Source organism: Rhinoraja longicauda, chromosome 19 (assembly GCF_053455715.1).
Source record: "Rhinoraja longicauda isolate Sanriku21f chromosome 19, sRhiLon1.1, whole genome shotgun sequence".
NCBI lineage: Eukaryota > Metazoa > Chordata > Chondrichthyes > Rajiformes > Arhynchobatidae > Rhinoraja > Rhinoraja longicauda.
Genome location: NC_135971.1, coordinates 24,035,558 through 24,055,936, shown reverse-complemented (window position 1 = coordinate 24,055,936; position 20,379 = coordinate 24,035,558). Strand labels below are relative to the sequence as shown.

At 51.9% G+C, this 20,379-nt stretch overlaps 1 protein-coding gene across 1 annotated transcript; it reads left to right on the top strand.

The window, feature by feature from the left end:
* Window positions 1-1,886: 1,886 nt before the first annotated feature.
* On the top strand, window positions 1,887-19,627 carry LOC144602738 (vesicle-trafficking protein SEC22b-B-like). The gene is made up of 5 exons (XM_078415877.1): window positions 1,887-2,017; window positions 8,220-8,329; window positions 10,783-10,943; window positions 18,058-18,204; window positions 18,952-19,627. Exons 1-5 carry the CDS (start codon window positions 1,943-1,945, stop codon window positions 19,098-19,100), a joined length of 642 nt encoding a protein of 213 aa, XP_078272003.1. The 5' UTR covers window positions 1,887-1,942; the 3' UTR covers window positions 19,101-19,627.
* Window positions 19,628-20,379: the final 752 nt, after the last annotated feature.

Sequence of the window (20,379 nt, the reverse complement as noted above, 5' to 3'; positions counted from 1 at the left end):
CGCCACCGCTACTGTAGTTTGTTCCAATAGTGCGTATTTTTACCCGTCAAAACAGCGGGTAGTTAGTTGGGCCCGCCAAGCAGCCACAGCTAATGCAGTTTGGCCCAGCAGCGAGTTTGTTTGTGCTCACCAAGCACTCTGTTGCTGCAGTTTGGTCCAGTAGCGGGTTGTCGGGGGCCAACAGCCAGCTACTGGGCTAGACTGCAGGAGTGGCGGCGGCATGTCGGGGGCCAACAACCCGCTTGTAATGGTGGTTTCTATACCTTCTCAAAGTCCAACTTCGATAGCCATTACTGCTCGGGGATGGAATGGAGGTAAAAGCTTACCCACACACCGCACCCTAAGATAACAAAATCGAATCTTCCAAACGGTGTTTCTTGATTAATTGGTCTTTATTAAAGTTGCACAAATCAAAGAGTAACTCACAACCTTTCGTTCTTATCAACTGTTTCTTCTTCAAACAATAAAGTAAAATTCTTGTGGTTATTACCGTGTGGTTATTACCGTGTGGTTCTTACAAGTGTAGCTGGCGCGAGCGTGTGGTAAAGAACTGTATTCTCTCCATCCTCCGAGACTAAACTGACCCACAATCTCTCTGGCCACGCGAGTCTCCTCCCATCTAGACACTCCCCATTACGTATCAAATCGCACCCACAAACATGCAAAAAAGGACAGAAACTAGAAATATTATACTTAGCCATAATGCAATGACAGTAGCTAAATTAAGCGTACATGGCTTCTACACACTGGCCCCTAATTGTTCTGCGTATCCAATATTTTTTACGAAGTTTCGTCAACATGTGATTTCTTCCTCCATGTCCGGCCTGTTCATAAATATGTCGTAACAGCAATGTTGAAATATGAAAATCCTTCGAGAGAATAATAGGATGCTGAGATTCTTCAGGCATCGCTAGTTTATTTAGGCGACCCCCTATTCTCAGAAGTCCTTTATGCAGTATCGGGTCAAGGCTGTAAAAGCAACTACTTTTAACACCATGTTCGCCAGCTTGTAATGCTGATAGCTCTTCCTTATATTCTTGTCTTTGACAGAAAGAGATAACTGCATTTTCTGCCTTGAAAAGATCATCCGGACATAAATCTTCTCCTCAATCATCTTCTCCTCCTCAATTTTTTTCTTCTCTTCACTCTTCACTTCAATCTTCTTCTCAATCTTCATCTCCTCAATCTTCATCTCCTGTGTGGTGTGTGTGTGTGTGTGTGTGTGTGAGTGTGAGTGTGAGTGTGTGTGTGAGTGTGTGTGGTGTGTGAGTGTGTGAGTGTGTGTGTGTGTGAGTGTCTGAGTCTATGTGTCTGTTGGTGTGTGTGTGTGTGTGTGTGTGAGTGTGTGAGTGTGTGTGTGAGTGTGTGTGGTGTGTGTATGTGTGAGTGTGTGTGTGTCTGAGGCTATGCATGGGTGTGTGTGTGAGTGTGTGTGAGTGTAAGAGTGAGTGTGTGAGTGTGAGTGTGTGTGAGTGTGTGTGAGTGTGTCTGAGGCTATGCATGGGTGTGTGTGTGAGTGTGTGTGTGAGTGTGTGTGGTGTGTGAGTGTGTGTGAGTGTGTCTGAGGCTATGCATGGGTGTGTGTGTGAGTGTGTGTGTGTGAGTGTAAGAGTGAGTGTGTGAGTGTGAGTGTGTGTGTGTGTGTGTGTTTGTGTGTGTGTGAGTGTGTGTGTGTGGCAGTGTGTGTGTGTGTGTGTGAGTGTGGCAGTGTGTGTGTGAGTGTGGCAGTGTGTGTGTGTGAGTGTGGCAGTGTGTGTGTGAGTGTGTCTGAGGCTATGCATGGGTGTGTGTGTCAGTGTGTGTGTTTGTGTGTATGTGACAGTGTCCCAGGGGCGTGCGCCTTTAAGAGGGAGTGTTTGGCCGACCCGCCCCTTTAAGGTGCGAGCCAGCCCGGGGATGAGCCACGTCAGTCGCTGCATGGATCCGGGCGGCCGCTGCAAACATGATCCTCATGACCATGATCGCCCGGGTGGCGGACGGATTACCCCTGGCAGCATCAATGCAAGAGAACGAACAGGTATAGAGGGGGGCAGAGCAGGGCACAGCCTCTGTCCCATGTACCCAGGGGGTGGGGGGCTAGTGCAATGCGTGACCCTCTGGTCGATGCATGCAACGGGGTAATATATTTAACCCCCATGCAGATGCATGCAACGGGGTCATGCATGTGACCCCCTTGCAGATGCATGCAATGGGGGTAATATATTTAACCCCTTTGCAGATGCAGGCAACGGGGTAATGCATTTGACCTCCCTGTAGATGCATGTGACCCCCTGGTCGATGCATGCAATGGGGTAATATATGTAAACCCCCTTGCAGATGCATGCAACGGGGTAATGCATGTGACCCCCTTGTCGATGCATGCAACGGGGTAATGCATGTGACCCCTTGTAGATGCATGCAACGGGTTGATGCATTTGACCCCTTGTCGATGCATGCAACGGGGTAATGCATGTGACCCCCTTGTAGGTGCATGTGACCCCCTGGTCGATGCATGCAATATGGTAATATATGTAACTGCCTTGTAGATGCATGGAACGGGGTAATATATGTAACCCCCCCCCCCCTTGTGCTAATGTAATGCATGTAACCCCTTGCAGATGCATACAACGGGGTAATATATGTAACCCCCCTTGCAGATGCATGCAACGGGGTAATGCACTCAACTGCACCCTTGAGACCCCATGGGCAGCTGGGCTCCCATGCATGGGGTGCAATAACCCCCGGGGTGCGAATGCAATGAGGAAGGATTGAGGGAGGGAGGGGAGGTGGAGAGAGAGGGAGGGGAGGTGGAGAGAGAGGGCGTGGGGAGGGAGGGAGGGAGGGAGGAGTGCAGAGAGAAAAGGAGGGCGTAAGGGAGGGAGGGAGGGAGGGAGGGGGAGGTGGAGAGAGAGAGGATGGAGGGAGGGTGTGGGGAGGGAGAGGGGGAGGAGTGTAGAGAGGAAGGGAGGGGGTGGTGGGAGGAGAGGAGAGTGAGTGTGGGGAGGGCACTGCGAGGTGCCACCATTGCATGCAAGTTAATTGGCCGCAGTAAACCTGCCCTCGGTGGAAGTTCATAGTTGATAGGAGCAGAATTAGGCCATTCGGCCCATCAAGTCTACCCCGCCATCCAATCATGGCTGATCTATCACTCCCTCCACACCCCAGTCTCCTGCCTTCTCCCCATAACCCCTGACACCCGCACTAATCAAGAATCTATCCACCTCTGCCTTAAAAAATATCCACTGACTTGGCCTCCACAGCTGTCTGTGGCAAAGATTTTTGTTTAAATGATAGAGGAACAGCAGAGAATATAGACTGAGTGAATGAAGCTCCCTCCCTCCACACCGTCCTATCACACACGGTGGCGCAGCGGTAGAGTTGCTGCCTTACAGCGAATGCAGCGCCGGAGACTCGGGTTCGATCCTGACTACGGGCGCCGTCTGTACGGAGTTTGTACGTTCTCCCCGTGACCTGCGTGGGTTTTCTCCGAGATCTTCGGTTTCCTCCCGCACTCCAAAGACGTGCAGGTTTGTAGGTTAATTGACTGGGTAAATGTCAACATTGTCCCTAGTGGGTGTAGGATAGTGTTAGTGTGCGGGGATCGCTGGTCGGCACGGACTCGGTGGGCCGAAGGGCCTGTTTCCGCGCTGTATCTCTAATCTCTAAACTCTAAACAGCCCGCTGTGGCAATGAGTTCACCACAGATTCACCACCTTCTGACTTAAGACGTTCCTCCTCGTCTCCTTCCTAAAAGAACGCCCTTTAATTCTGAGGCTGTACCCTCTGGTCCGAGACTCTCCCACCAGTGGAAACATCCTCTCCACGTCCACACTATCCAGGCCTTTCATTATTCTGTAAGTTTCAATGAGGTCCCTTCCAAACTCCAGCGAGTACAGGCCCAGTGCTGACAAAGGCCCATTGTATGCTAACCCACTCATTCCTGGGATCGTTCCTGTAAACCTCCTCTGGGCCCTCTCCAGAGCCAGCACGTCCTTCCCTCAGATACGGAGAACAGATTTGCTCACAGTGCTCCAAATACGGCCTGACCAGCGCCTTATCGAGCATCAGCGTCGCACCTCTGATCTCCAGAGACGCTGCCTGACACGCTGAGTTACTCCAGCCTTTTGTGCCCATCTCCGATGAAATATTAACTCCACAGCAAACAAAGACTTGGGGAGGGAACTGATTGTGTGACCTGTAATAACAGCCTAGTTAGTACACAGTGCACAACAACAGATTGAATGAAGTGATAATTAACCACCGGTGCATGACGTAGCTCCCTGTCCCTGAAGTGTGTACTGTGGCAGTGCGGGAGGTTTATCATATCATATCATCATATCATATATATACAGCCGGAAACAGGCCTTTTCGGCCCTCCAAGTCCGTGCCGCCCAGCGATCCCCGTACATTAACACTATCCTACACCCACTAGGGACAATTTTTACATTTACCCAGCCAATTAACCTACAAACCTGTACGTCTTTGGAGTGTGGGAGGAAACCGAAGATCTCGGAGAAAACCCACGCAGGTCACGGGAAGAACGTACAAACTCCTTACAGTGCAGCACCCGTAGTCAGGATCGAACCTGAGTCTCCGGCGCTGCATTCGCTGTAAAGCAGCAACTCTACCGCTGCGCTACCGTGCCGCCCTTCGTGCTGAGTTACTCCAGCATTTAATGTCTACCTTTAGTGCGCGGGGATCGCTGGTCGGCGCGGACTCGGTGGGCCGAAGGGCCTGTTTCCGCGCTGTATCTCTAAACTAAAGATGTGGGCGGTCACGGTGGCGCAGCGGTAGAGTTGCCGGCTCGCAGCGAATGCAGCGCCGGAGACCTGGGTTCCATCCCGACCACGGGCGCCGCCTGTACGGAGTTTGCACGTTCTCCCCGTGACCTGCGTGGGTTTTCTCCGAGATCTTCGGTTTCCTCCCACACTCCAAAGACGTGCAGGTTTGTAGGTTAATTGGCCATAGCGGGTGTAGTGTTATTGCACAGGGATCGCTGGTCGGCGCGGACATGGTGGGCATAAGGGCCTGTTTCTGCGCTGTATCTCTAAACCAAACTAAATTAGCTGCAGTGAAAAGAGTCTGAAGAAGGGTCTCGAACCGAAACGTCACCCATTCCTTCTCTCCAGAGATGCTGCCTGTCCCGCTGAGTTACTCCAGCATTTTGTGTCTATCTCTGGTGTAAACCAGCATCTGTAGTTCCCTCCTCTACATCCTTTAGTTTAGTTGAGTTTACTTTATTGTCACGTGTACCGGGGTGCAGTGAAAAGCTTTCGTTGCGCGCTAACCTGCCAGCGGAAAGACAACGCACGATTAAAATCGAGCCATTTACATTGTATAGATACTTGATAAGGGAATAAAGTTTAGTGCGAGGTAAAGCCAGCAAAGTCCATTCAAAGATAGTCCGAGGGTCACCAAGGAAGTAGATAGCAGTTCAGGATTAGTTTAGTTTAGAGATACCGCACAGAAACAGGTAGTATAAGAAAATAACTGCAGATGCTGGTACAAATCGAAGGTATTTATTCACAAAATGCTGGAGTAACTCAGCGGGTCAGGCAGCATCTCGGGAGAGAAGGAATGGGCGACGTTTCGGGTCGAGACCCCTTCTTCAGACTGATGTCAGGGGGGCGGGACAAAGGAAGGATTTAGGTGGAGACAGGAAGACAGAGGGAGAACTGGGAACGGGAGGGGAAGAGAGGGACAGAGGAACTATCTAAAGTTGGAGAAGTCAATGTTCATACCACTGGGCTGCAAGCTGCCCAGGCGAAATATGAGGTGCTGTTCCTCCAATTTCCGGTGGGCCTCACTATGGCACTGGAGGAGGCCCATGACAGAAAGGCACAGAAACAGGCCCTTCGGCCCACCGAATCCGCACTGACCAGCAATCCCCGCACACTAACACTATCCTATACAACCTCGGGATGATTTTACATTGATATCAAAGCCAATTAACCTACAAACCTGTACGTTTTAGGACTGCTGTCTGGTTGTGGTGGGATGGTTCAGTTGCCTGATAACAGCTGGGAAGAAACTGTCCCTGAATCTGGAGGTGTGCGTTTTTACACTTCTGTACCTCTTGCCCGATGGGAGAGGGGTGAAGAGGGAGTGGCCGGGTTGAGACTGGTCCTTGATTATGCTGCTGGCCTTGCCGAGGCAGCATGAGGTGTGGATGGAGTCGATGGAGGGGAGGTTGGTTTGTGTGATGGTCTGGGCTGCCGTCCACAATTCCCTGCTCTAAGGCGTCGAACCTGTGCTCTTGCGAGCTTGTGCCTGAGAGACTAGACCACTGTTTGGGGTGGTGCAGCGCTAAATCCCTTTTCATCCCAAAGCACATGACTATAATAATAATAAACTTAAAACTAAACCATCCTGCCTTTGGCCCACTTTTGCTCAAAACCTTTCCTATCCACGTACTTCTCAAAGTTCGCAGGTTGAGTCGGAAGTAAGGAAGTCAAATGCAAAGTTAGCCAGAGACCTGGCTTCGATCCTGACTACGGGTGCTGTCTGTACGGAGTTTGTACGCTCTCCCCGTGACCTGTGTGTGTTTTCCCCAGGTGCTCCGGTTTCCTCCCACACTCCAAATTGTAAATCACTCCCAGTATGTAGGGTAGGAACCTTTCTAAAGATACGTCCTTTAATTCTGAGGCTGTGCCCTCTGGTCCTGGACTCTCCCACTAGTGGAAACATCCTCTCCACATCCACTCTATCCAGGCCTTTCACTATTCGGTAAGCTTCAATGAGGTCCCCCTCTCATCCTTCTAAACTCCAGCGAGTACAGGCCCAGTGCTGACAAACGCTCACTGTATGTTAACCCACTCATTGCTGGGATCATTCTCGTAAACCTCCTCTGGGCCCTCTCCAGAGCCAGCACATCCTTCCTCAGATACGGGGCCCAAAACAGCTCACAATACCTCCAAATGTGGCCTGACCAGCGCCTCATCGAGCCTCAGCATTACATCTCTGTTTTCTTATACTCTAGCCCTCTCGAAATAAAGACTTCATTACTTCCGACTCAACCTGCGAACTTTGAGAAGTACGTGGACAGGAAAGGTTTTGAAGAAAAGTGGGCCAAACACGGGCTGGTTTAGTTTTAAGTTTATTATTATTATTATTATTATAGTCATGTGCTTTGGGATGAAATGGGTTTTGCATGCAGTCCAATTGGATTAGATAATACCAAAAAATCATACCAAACTCAAGACCATTAGGGAGAGCCTTGGGCAATATATGGATTAGCTGGGCTGGCACGGGTGAGTTGGGCCGAAGGGCCTTTTCCCACGCTGCACAGCTTTATAACTGTGATTTTCATAAGGTCATAATTGATAGGAGCAGAATTAGGCCATTCGGCCCATCAAGTCTACTCCGCCATTCAATCTCTCATTCTATCTCTCCCTCCCAACCCCACTCTCCTGCCTTCTCCCCATAACCCCTGACACCCATATTAATCAAGAATATATCTATCTCTGCCGTACAAAATATCCACTGACGTGACCTCCACGCGCAGCGGTAGAGTTGCTGCCTCACAGCACCAGAGACCCGGGTTCCATCCCGACCACGGGTGCTGTCTGTGTGGAGTTTGCACGTTCTCCCCGTGACCCTTTAGAAGATTGAGGGGGCATCTTATAGAAACTTACAAAATTCTTAAGGGGTTGGAGAGGCTAGATGCAGGAAGATTGTTCCCGATGTTGGGGGAGTCCAGAACAAGGGGTCACAGTTTAAGGATAAGGGGGAAGTCTTTTAGGACCGAGATGAGAAAGTTTTTTTTCACACAGAGAGTGGTGAGTCTGTGGAATTCTCTGCCACAGAAGTTAGTTGAGGCCAGTTCATCGGCTATATTTAAGAGGGAGTTAGATGTGGCCCTTGTGGCTAAAGGGATCAGGGGGTATGGGGAGAAGGCAGGTACGGGATACTGAGTTGGATGATCATATTGAATGGCGGTGCAGGCTCGAAGGGCCGAATGGCCTACTCCTGCACCTATATTCTATGTTTCTATGACCCGCGTGGGTTTTGTTCTGAGATCTTCGGTTTCCTCCCACACTCCAAAGACGTGCGGGTTTGTAGGTTAATCGGCTTGGTAAATGTAAACATTGTCCCTAGTGGGTGTAGGATAGTGTTAGTGTGCGGGGATCGCTGGGCGGCACGGACCCGTTGGGCCGAAGGGCCTGTTTCCGCGCTGTATCTCCAAACTAAACTAAACTAAACTTATAGATTGCGGTAAACTCCACAACTCTGTGTTACAGTCCGGGCGGAATCTGCAGGAATATCAAAACCAGGCCAAGCAGTTATTCCGGAAGCTGACGGAACATTCTCCCACGCGATGCACCCTGGAATCGGGCTCCCTCATGTTCCAGTAAGTGAGGGTGAGGTGTGGGGGTGGGGGGGAGGAGTGGGAGAGAGAGAAAGAGAAAGAGTGTGGGGGGGAGAGAGAGAGAGAGAGCAGCGGGAGGAGAGAGAGCGAACAGGTGAGAGAGAGAAAGGGAGAGAGTGGGGGAGAGTGAGTGTGGGGGAGAGGGAGAGTGTGTGTGTGGGAGAAGGAGAGAAAGAGGGGGAGAGAGAAAGAATGGGAGAGAGAGAAAGGGAGAGAGCGAGAGTGAGTTTAGGGGAGAGGGAGAGAGGGGAGGGAGGAGAGCAGGGGAGGGAGAGAGAGAGAGAGAAAGAGTGGGGAAGAGAGAGTGAAGGAGAAAGTGTGGGGGGGAGAGTGGTAAAGGAGTGAGAGTGGCGGAGAGTGGGAAAATGGGGGAGTGGTTGGGGGAGAGAGGGAGAGAGAGTGGGGGAGAGGGGGAGAGAGAGTGGGGGAGAGGGGGAGAGAGAGTGGGGGAGAGATCGAGAGAGAGTGGGGGAGAGGGGGAGAGAGAGTGGGGGAGAGAAAGAGACAGTGGGGTGGAGTGAAAGGGAGTGGGGAGATAGAAGGAGAAGGGAAGTTGGGGGAAGAGGTGTGGGGGCAGAGAGAGGGGGAGTGAGAGTGGGGAGAGAGAGAGAAAGTGAAGGGGAGAGGCGGTGGGGGAGAGAGACAGAGTGGTGATGGGGAGAGGGGGAGAGAGAGAAAGGGAGAGTGGGGCGAGAGAGAGAGAGAGAGTGGGGGAGAGGGAAGAAGAAAAGTTGGGAGGAGGGAGTGGGCGAGAGAGAGAGAGAGAATGGAGGAGGGTGAGTGAGACTGGAGAGAGAAAGAGTGAAGGAGAGAGAGTGGCGGGTGAGAGAGAGTGGTGGGGGAGAGAGGGAGTGGGGGAGAGGTGGTGGAGGAGAGAGGGAGTGGGGGAGAGAGGTGGTGGAGGAGAGGGAAAGAGGTGGTGGGGGAGAGAGAGAGAGTGAAGGAGAAAGAAAGGGAGAGAGAGAGAAAGGGGGAGTGGGGGAGAGGGAGTAGGGGAGAGGGAGAGAGAGTGGGATAGAGAGACAGAGTGGGGAGGGAGAAGGAGAAAGTGAAAAGTTGGGGAGGGGGGAGTGAGTGTGGGGGAGAGAGGGAGTGGAGGAGGGAGAGAGAGAGTGGAGGAGGGAGAGAGAGAGTGGAGGGAGAAAGAGGTGGTGGGGGTGAGAGTGGAGGGGGAGAGAGGGGCTTAGCGGTTCTCTGCTGGGTGTGTGAGGTGCAACAAGAGGGGATTAACATGGAGACCCTGCAGCGACCATCAGGAACCTTCAGGAGTTTAGAAGGACGAGGGGGGACCTCATTGAAGCTTACCGAATAGTGAGCGGCCTGGATAGAGTGGATGTGGAGAGGATGTTTCCACTGGTGGGAGAGTCTAGGACCAGAGGGCACGGCCTCAGAATTAAAGAAAGTTCTTTTAAGGAGGTGAGGAGGAATTTCTTCAGCCAGAGGGTGGTGGATCTGTGGGATTCTTTGCCACAGAGGGCTGTGGAGGCCAAGTCGCTGGGTATTTTTAAGGCAGTGATGGATACAATAGACAATAGACAATAGGTGCAGGAGGAGGCCATTCAGCCCTTCGAGCCAGCACCGCCATTCAATGCGATCATGGCTGATCACTCTCAATCAGTACCCCGTTCCTGCCTTCTCCCCATACCCCCTCACTCCGCTATCCTTAAGAGCTCTATCCAGCTCTCTCTTGAAAGCATCCAACGAACTGGCCTCCACTGCCTTCTGAGGCAGAGAATTCCACACCTTCACCACTGTAGATTATTGATCAGTGCGGGTGTCAGGGGTTATGGGGAGAAGGCAGGAGAATGGGGTTGGGAGGGTGAGATAGATCGGCGATGATTGAATGGCGGAGTGGACTTGATGGGGCCGAGTAGCCTAATTCTGCTCCTATCACTTATCTATCTATATACTAAAATTCTCGTTTGTTTGTTTGTTTGTTCCTGAACTACAGTCAAAACGGTGCACGATAATGCAACAATTGTAGGCCCACCTTACTCACCGTCGTCCCTTTGGTGCTAATGGAAGAAGTTTCGTTGAAATCGGTGTTATATTTGTAAAGTTATTCACATTTTAAAGTTTAAATCTATCTCCTAGGGATTGGAGGGGGAGGGGGAAGGGAGAGGGTGCTGCACCAATGCTGGAGAGGTTTGGGCCCAGGATCCACTTGGTCTAGTGACCTAATGAAAATCACAGTTACAAAGCTGTACAGCATGGAAAAAGGCCTTTCGGCCCAACTCATCCATGCCAGCCCAGCCAGTCCATAGATTGCCCGTGGCTCCACCTAATGGGAGGGTGAGCTAGATCGGCCATGATTGAATGGCGGAGTAGACTTGATGGGGCCGAGTGGCCCACTTTTGCTGCCCTCGCCGGTGGCCGAGCGGCGTTGGAGACTTGGAGACTTGGGGGGGCTAACGGGATCTTTCTGTGCCTCCCAGCTACCTGATTGACCGAGGGGTGTGCTACCTGGTCTTGTGCGAGGGCAACTACTCCAAGAGGATGGCCTACGGATTCCTGCAGGACCTGCAGGCCGAGTTCAGCGAGCTGTACCTCCGCAAGGTCGCCATCGTGTCACGGCCATACGTTTTCATTGAGTTCGGTGAGGCCGGCACCCGAGGGTGCCTGCGGGTGGGGGTGTGGGGGGAGGGGTGCAGGTTCCCTGGGCGGGAGAGGAGTGGGGATGGGGGGTGGGGTGGGCCTGGTCCATCGAAACATAGTCAAGTCAAGTCAATTTTATTTGTACAGCACATTTAAAAACAACCCACGTTGACCAAAGTGCTGTACATCAGTTCAGGTACTAAGAACTAACATACAATGGTACCCAAACATAACAGCACATACATAAACAGTTCACAGCGCCCCCTCAGAGGGCCTCAAACGCTAGGGAGCACAAATAGGTTTTGAGCCTGGACTTAAAGGAGTCGATGGAGGGGGCAGTTCTGATGGGGAGAGGGATGCTGTTCCACAGTCTAGGAGCTGCAACCGCAAAAGCGCGGTCACCCCTGAGCTTAAGCCTAGACCGCGGGATAGTCAGTAGCCCCAAGTCGGCTGACCTGAGGGACCTGGAGTTAGAGAGGGGGGTTAGAAGATTTTTGATGTAGGGGGGGGAATGTCCATTTAGGGCTTTATACGTGAATAGGAGGAGCTTGAAGTTGATTCTGTACCGTACAGGGAGCCAGTGGAGAGTGGCCAGAATCGGGGTGATGTGGTCCCTTTTTCAGGTACCCGTCAGGAGTCTCGCTGCGGCGTTTTGGACCAGTTGCAGGCGGGATAGGAACTAGGATAGACACAAAAAGCTGGAGTAGCTCGGCGGGACAGGCGGCATCTCTGGAGAGAAGGAATGGGTGACGTTTCGGGTCGAGACCCTTCTCCAGACTGACTTCGCCCTCTTGACTTGATCTGTAATTTTCACACCTTGCACTTCCTTATCTCCGTGTCTCCCCCTCCCCTGACTCCCAGAAGGGTCTCGACCCGAAACGTCACCCATTCCTTCTCTCCAGAGACGCTGCCTGACCCGCTGAGTTACTCCAGCATTTTGTGGTCTATCTTCGGTGTAAACCAACTTCTGCAGTTCCTTCCTACACAAATGAATCAAAAGGACATATAAACCTAGACAATAGGTGCAGGAGTAGGCCATTCGGCCCTTCGAGCCAGCACCGCCATCCAATATGATCACGGCTGACCATCCAGAATTAGTACCCTGTTCCTGCTTTCTCCCCGTACCCCTTGATTCCGTTAGCTCCTTAGAGCTAAATCTAACTCTCTCTTGAAAACATCCAGTGAATTGGCCTCCACTGCCTTCTGTGGCAGTGAATTGCACAGATTCACAACTCTCTGGGTGAAAATGTTTTTGCTCATCTCCGTCCAAATCTCGGTCCAGACTGAGTCTTCGGTTAATTGGCTCCGGTTTCATCCCACTCTCCAAAGACGTGCAGCTTTTCAGTTTAATTGTCCTCGGCAAAAATTGTGAATTGTCCCGATGATGTGCAGGGTGGAGCCAGTGTGTGGGGATGTGGAGGAGAGAACTTTCCACTGACTGGTTGGCACGCAACAAAAGCTTGTCACTCTACCTCGGTACACGTGACAATAAACTAAACCGAACTAAAGGATAGTGTCGCAAGGGACTGCAGATGCTGTTTTACACCGAAGCTCAACACAAGATGCTGGAGCAACTCAGCGGGACAGGTAGCATCTCTGGAGAGTTAGGAATGGGTGACGATTCGGGACGAGACCCTTCGTCAGACTGGAGACCCGAAAACGTCACCCATTCCTTCTCTCCAGAGATGCTGTCTGTCCCTCTGAGTTACTCCGGCATTTTGTGTCCACCTCCGTCTCGGTGAAAACCCACGCAGGTCACGGGAAGGACGTACAAACTCCGTACGGACAGCGCCCGTAGTCGGGATCGAACCCAGGTCTCCGGCGCTGAGAGGCAGCAACTCTACCGCTGCGCCACCTGGGGGGGGGAGGGCGGAAAAACACGGGGAGAGTTCCCGGGAGATGGGAGTGGTTGCCGTGGAGACGGGGCCTAGGGAGCGGAGCCACAGGTGCCATGGATGTGGCCTTAATTGATCCCTGAGCAGCCTTGGAAAGGAGGCTTTGAGCGTTGGGACACTGGGAATACAAAGACCGGCGTTCCTGACACACCTTCCTGTTCCTGACACACCTTCCCCCCCTCCCTCCACCTCCCAGCTCAACCATTTGTGGGGTGGATTGAGGAAAACAACCACTCATGGAACAGTAATATCCCACCGGTGGCGCAGCGTTAGAGTTGCTGCCTCACGGCGCCAGAGACCCGGGTTCCATCCCGACTACGGGCGCTGTCTGTGCGGAGTTTGCACGTTCTCCCCGCGACCCGCCTGGGTTTTCTCCAAGATCTTCGGTTTCCCTCCCAAGTCAAGTCAAGTCAAGTTTATTTGTCACATACACATACACGATGTGCAGTGAAATAAAAGTGGCAATGCCTGCGGATTGTGCACAAAAAAGAATTACAGTTACAGCATGTAAATTAAAATTTAATACGGAAAAGAAAATTTAGTCCCTGGAGTTATAATAGTTAACAGTCCTGATGGCCTGTGGGAAGAAACTCCGTCTCATCCTCTCCGTTTTCACAGCGTGACAGCGGAGGCGTTTGCCTGATCGTAGCAGCTGGAACAGTCCGTTACTGGGGTGGTAGGGGTCCCCCATAATGTTGCTTGCTCTGGATCTGCACCTCCTGATGTATAGGTCCTGCAGGGGGACGAGTGTAGTTCCCATGGTGCGTTCTGCTGAACGCACTACTCTCTGCAGGGCCATCCTGTCCTGGGCAGAGCTGTTCCCAAACCAGACTGTAATGTTGCCGGACAGGATGCTCTCTACAGCCCCAGAGTAGAAGCACTGAAGGATCCTCAGAGACACTCTGAATTTCCTCAGCCGTCTGAGGTGGTAAAGGCGCTGCTTTGCCTTACCCACCAGTGCGGCAATGTGTGTTCCACTCCAAAGACGTACAGGATTGTAGGTTAATTGGCTTGGTCTGAATGTAAAATTGTCCCTCATGTGTGTAGTATAGTGTTAGTGTGCGGGGATCGCTGGTCGGCGCGGACCCGGTGGGCCGAAGGGCTTGTTTCCGCGCCATATCTCTAAACTAAACTAAACTAAGGGATTTCAGAAGGCCAGGGATGAGTAGATGGACAAAATCATAGTCAAACATCACCGAAACAGGCCTTTAGGCCCAACTTGCCCACACCAACCAACATGCCCCATCTACTCTAGTTCCACCTGCCCGAGTTCGGCCCATATCCCTCTAAACCTGTCCTATCCATCGACCTGTCCAAACGTCTTTTGAAATGTAAAGTCCCTGCCTCAACTACCTCCTCTGGCAGCTCGTTCTATACAACCACCACCCCCTGTGTGGGAAACATTGCTCCTCGCGTAAATCCCACAGTAACCTAGCTTGTGGAAGGGCCGTTCAGAAGCCTGACAAGGGGCCGCACGGTAGCGCAGCGGTAGAGTTGCTGCCTCACAGAGCCAGAGACCCGGGTTCATCCTGATCTCGGGCGCTGTCTGTCTGTGTGGAGAGTTTGTACGTTCTCCCCGTGACCCGCGTGGGTTTTCTCCGGGTGCTCCGGTTTCCCCCCACACTCCAAAGACGTGCGGGTCTGTAGGTTAATTGGCCTTGTTAAAAATTCTAAATTGTCCCCAGTGTGTGTGTGTGTGTGTGTGTAGGACAGTGCTAGTGTGTGGAAAGATCGCTGATCGGCGCAGACTCGGTGGGCCGAAGGGCCTGTTTCCGCGCTGTATCTCTAAAACCAAAACTAAAAACGTTTAATAGGTAGAAGGGGAAGATACAGAGTGCAGAATCTCGTTCTCAGCATTGTAGCGCACCAGTTCCAGAGACAAAGTCCAATGTCCACAATGGGGTAGAGGTGAATCGGACAGTAACCTAGCTTATGGAAGGGCTGATAACAGAGGGGAAGAAGGTGTCCCTGAGTCTGGTGGTGAGCTCTTTCAAGCTCCAGCTCAGATATACCGTTCATAGATAGTCAAGTCAAGTCAATTTTATTTGTACAGCACATTTAAAAACAACCCACGTTGACCAAAGTGCTGTACATCTGATTAGGTTCCAATAGAAAAAAAAAAAAAAATGAAACATACAGTAGCACGCAAACAGTTCAGTTCAAACTCAAAGTACAATAGGTGGGGCAAAGGGGAAGATATAGAGTGCAGAATATAGTTCTCTGCATTAGCTGAGTGTAATTTTGAGATACAGTGTGGAAACAGGTCCACCAAGTCCACGCCGACCAAGGAACAATTGACAGAAGCCAATTAAACCACAAACCTTCAAGGCTTTGGAGTGTGGGGGGAATCCGGAGAAATCCCACGCAGGTCTCGGGGGGGGGATCGTACAAACTCCGTACGGACAGTACCCGAGGTCAGGATGGACCCTGGGTCTCTGGCGCTGTGAGGCAGCAACTCTACCGCTGCGCCACCGTGCCTCGCCTATTGTAGCGCACCAGTTCCAGAGACAAAGTCCAATGTCCACACTAGGGTCGAGGTGAATCGGACAGCTTATGGAAGGGCCATCAGAAGCCTGGTAACAGAGGGGACCCGTTTAACATCTATCCCTCCCTCTCACTTCCTGCAATTCTGAAAGGGACCCATTTATCCCCACTCTTTGTTTCCTGTCTGCCAACCAATTTTCTATCCATGTCAGTACCCTACCCCCAATACCATGTGCTCTAATTTTGCCCACTGATCTCTTATGTGGGACCTTGTCGAAGGCTTTCTGAAAGTCCACGTACACCACATCTACTGGCTCTCCCCTGTCCATTTTCCTAGTTACATCCTCAACAAATTCCAGAAGATTAGTCAAGCATAATTTCCCCTTCGTAAATCCATGCTGACTCGGAACGATCCTGTTACTGTTATCCAAATGCTCCGCAATTTAGTCTTTTATAATTGACTCCAGCATCTTCCCCACCACTGATGTCAGATCTGTAATTCCTTAACCACCACAATACAATACAATACAATATATCTTTATTGTCATTGTACAGGGGTACAACGAGATTGGGAATGCGCCTCCCATACGATGCAATAATTTAATTAATTTAAACAACAACAACCCAACGAAACAAATTGTAACAGTTTTAAGACAGAATAAAGTGCAAGCACTAACTGATCTGTAATTCATTTTTTCCTCTCTCCCTCCTTTCTTAAAAAGTGGGATAACATTTGCTATCCTCCAATCCACAGGAACTGATCCTGAATCTATAGAACATTGGAAAATGATCACCAATGCGTCCACAATTTCTAGAGCCACCTCCTTAAGTACCCTGGGATGCAGACCATCAGGCCCTGGGGATTTATCGTCCTTCAGTCCCATCAGTCTACCCAAAACCATTTCCTGCCTAATGTGCATTTCCTTCAGTTCCTCCGTCACCCTAGGATCTCTGGCCACTAGAACATCTGGGAGATTATTTGTGTCTTCCTTCGTGAAGACAGATACAAAGTACCTGTTCAACTCGTCTGCCATTTCCTTGTTTCCATAATAGATTCACCTGCTTCTGTCTTCAAGGGACCCACATTTGTCTTGACTATTTTTTTCCTCTTCACATAACTAAAAAAGCTTTTACTATCCTCCTTTATATTATTGGCTAGCTTACCCTCGCACCTCAACTTTTCTCCCCGTATTGCCTTTTTAGTTATCTTCTGTTGCTTTTTAAAAGTTACCCAATCCTCTGGCTTCCCACTTATCTTTGCTATGTTATACTTCTTCTCTTTTATTTTTATGCTGTCCTTGACTTCCCTTGTCAGCCACGGTCACCTCTTACTCCCCTTAGAATCTTTCTTCCTCTTTGGAATGAACTGATCCTGCACCTTCTGTATTATTCCCAGGAATACCTGCCATTGCTGTTCCACCGTCTTCCCTGCTAGGGTCTCTATCCAGTCAACTTTGGCCAGCTCCTCCCTCATGCCTCCATAGTCCTCTTTGCCGTAATACCGACACTTCCGATTTTCCCTTCTCCCTCTCAAATTGTAGATTAAAACTTATCATATTATGGTCGCTACCTCCTAATGGCTCGTTTGCCTTGAGTTCCCTTTTATCAAATCTGGTTCATTAGGAAGGAGATGAGGAGGAATTTCTTTAGTGGGTGGTGCATCTGTGGAATTCTTTGCCACAGAAGGCTGTGGAGGCCAAGCCAGTGGATATTTCTCAGGCAGAGATAGATAGATTCTTGATTAGTACGGGTAGACACAAAATGGTGGAGTAACTCAGCGGGTCAGGCAGCATCTCGGGAGAGAAGGGATGGGTGACGTTTTGGGTCAATAGACAAAAGACAATAGACAATAGGTGCAGGAGGAGGCCATTCGGCCCTTTGAGCCAGTAGCGCCATTCAATGTGATCATGGCTGATCATTCTCAATCAGGACCCCGTTCCTGCCTTCTCCCCATACCCCCTGACTCCGCTATCCTTAAGAGCTCTATCTAGCTCTCTCTTGAATGCATTTAGAGAATTGGCCTCCACTGCCTTCTGAGGCAGAGAATTCCACAGATTCACAACTCTCTGACTGAAAAAGTTCTTCCTCATCTCAGTTCTAAATGGCCTGCCCCTTATTCTTAACTGTGGCCCCTTGTTCTGGACTCCCCCAACATTGGGAACATGTTTCCTGCCTCTAACGTGTCCAACCCCTTAATAATCTTATACTTTTCGATAAGATCTCCTCTCATCCTTCTAAACTCCAGTGTATACAAACCTAGTTGCTCCTGTCTTTCAACATATGACAGTCACGCCATTCCGGGAATTAACCTAGTGAACCTACGCTGCACGCCCTCAATAGCAAGAATATCCTCCCTCAAATTTGGAGACCAAAACTGCACACGGTACTCCAAAATTGCACACAGTACAATCAATCGAGACCCTTCTTCGGACTGAAGAAGGGTTTCGACCCGAAACGTCACCCATTCCTTCTCTCCCGAGATGCTGCCTGACCTGCTGAGTTACTCCACCATTTTGTGATACCTTCGATTTGTACCAGCATCTGCAGTTATTTTCCTGCACAACTTGATTAGTGCGGGTGTCGGAGGTTATGGGGAGAAGGCAGGAGAATGGGGTTAGGAGGGGGAGAGAGAGATCGCCCATGATTGAATGGCGGAGTAGACATTGGATGGGCCGAGTGGCCTAATTCTGCTCCTATCACTCACGGCCTCGTGCCCCACCCCCTCCCGCCCCACAGACACTTACATCCAGAAGCTGAAGAAGTCCTACAGTGACTCGTGGTCTCGCCGGAAGCTGGGATCAGTCAACATCGAACTGCAGGACGTGCAGAGGATCATGGTGACCAACATTGAGGAGGTCCTGCAGAGGGGCGAGGCGCTGTCTGGTGAGGCTTGGCTCGGCCCGGCCGCGGGGTGTGGAGGAAGGGATGGCTCGGGGACAGAGGGTCAGTTAATCGGTGACGTCAGAGGGTGGTGAATCTGTGGAACGAGTAAACATAGAAACATCGAAACATAGAAAATAGGTGCAGGAGGAGGCCATTTGACCCTTCGAGCCAGCACCGCCATTCATCGTGATCATGGCTGATCATCCACAATCAATAACCTGTCCTGCCTTCTCCCCATGTCCCCCCCCATCTCCTCCCCTATCTCCCCTCTCCTCCGCCTCTCCTCTCCCCACCATCTCTCCTCTCCCCTCCTCTCCTCTCGTCTACCCCCCCGCTCCCCTCTCCTCTCCTCCCTCACTCCTCCCCTCACCCCCCCCTCCTCTCTCCTCCCCTTCTCTCTCCTCCCCCTCGTTCCCCGCTCCTCTCCCCTCCTCTCCCCCCCCGCTCCTCTCCTCTCGTCTACTCCCCTCTCCCCATCTCCTCCCCCCTCTCTCCCCCCTCTCTCCTCCCCCCCTCTCTCCTCCCCCATCTCCCCCCCGCTCCTCTCCCCTCCTCTCCTCTCCCCTCCTCTCCTCTCCCCCCTTCGCTCCTCTCCTCCCCTGTTCTCCCCCTGCTCCCATCTCCCCCTCCCCCTCTCCTCTCCCCCCTCCTCACCCCCCATCTCCCCTCCCTGCTCCCCTCCTCCACCTCTCTCCCCCCCCTCTCCCCATCTCTCCCCTCCTCACCCCCCCCCAATCTCTCCTGCAGCCCTCAACACCAAAGCCAGCAACCTGTCGAGCCTGTCCAAGAAGTACCAGTCGGATGCGAAGGACCTGAACTCTCGCTCCCGTGTGACCAAGGTGGCCGCGACCGGCCTGTGCATCTTTGTGGTGGTGCTCTACTTCTGGTGGTTGTGAGGGGGGGGGGAGGGGCCGTCAGGGCGGAGTAAAATGGAGTCACGCTCCCCACCCTCGACGCGGCTTCGATACGGAGTGGTGCTACCTCAACGCTCTCCCCCAGAGTGCGGCTTTAAAACAGAGTAACCCTGCCCCCACCCCCACCACGCTCTCCCCACGGCGCGGGCTAGGTGTCGAGTAACCCTCCCTCCGCACTGTGCCACGGTGCGGGCTTAACGCGGAGTGACGCCGCTAATTCTGCTCCTCGCGGCGCGCCGCGGATGCAGAATGACGCTCCCTCGACCCTGTCCCGGAGCACGGGGTGTTCGATGCGGAGTAAAGCTTCCCCTCTATCCAGAGGAGTAACACTCCCTCCACACTGCCCTGCAGCGTGAACGACTCGTCGAGTGAAGCTCCCTCTGCACTCTCCCAGAGTAACAGTTAAATGTAGAGTAACACTCCTTCCTGCACCCCCCCCCCCACCGGGGAACAGATTAGATGTAGAGTGAAGCTCCCTCCGCACCATCCCGGAGTCATATATATATATACAGCTGGAAACAGGCCTTTTCGGCCCACCAAGTCCGTGCCGCCCAGCGATCCCCGCACACTAACACTATCCTACACCCACTAGGGACAATTTTTACATTTACCCAGCCAATTAACCTACATACCTGTACGTCTTTGGAGTGGGGGAGGAAACCGAAGATCTCGGAGAAAACCCACGCAGGTCACGGGGAGAACGTACAAACTCCTTACAGTGCAGCACCCGTAGTCAGGATCGAACCTGAGTCTCCGGCGCTGCATTCGCTGTAAAGCAGCAACTCTACCGCTGCGCCACCGTGCAGGGGTTAAGTGTGGAGTAGCTCTCCCCATGTACTCTCAATAGACAAGAGTAACGATGAGATGGAGAGTGACGTTCCTTCCAACACCGTCCCGGAGTACGTGTTAAAGTGTAGAGTAGCTCTCCCCCTGCACTCTCCCGTAAACCGCATGGATGTAGAGTGACATCCCCCCCCCCAGCGTAGACAATAGACAATAGGTGCAGGAGGAGGCCATTCGGCCCTTCGAGCCTGTACGCACCGCCATTCAATGTGATCATGGCTGATCATTCTCAATCAGTACCCCGTTCCTGCCCCCTCTCCCCGTACCCCCTCACTCCGCTATCCTTAATTAGCGGTCACGGCGGTAGAGTTGCCGCCTCACAGCGAACGCAGCGCCGGAGACCCGGGTTCGATCCACGACTGCGGGCGCTGTCCGCACGGAGTTTGCACGTTCTCCCCGTGACCTGCGTGGGTTTTCC

What these genes read in the sequence shown, in the direction of transcription:
- LOC144602738 (XM_078415877.1), top strand. Translation starts at nt 1,943, where the DNA reads ATGATCCTCATGACCATGATCGCCCGGGTGGCGGACGGATTACCCCTG. An exon ending in CAATGCAAGAGAACGAACAG is followed by an intron (nt 2,018 to 8,219) that starts GTATAGAGGGGG and finishes TCTGTGTTACAG; the next exon opens with TCCGGGCGGAATCTGCAGGA. An exon ending in TCGGGCTCCCTCATGTTCCA is followed by an intron (nt 8,330 to 10,782) that starts GTAAGTGAGGGT and finishes TGTGCCTCCCAG; the next exon opens with CTACCTGATTGACCGAGGGG.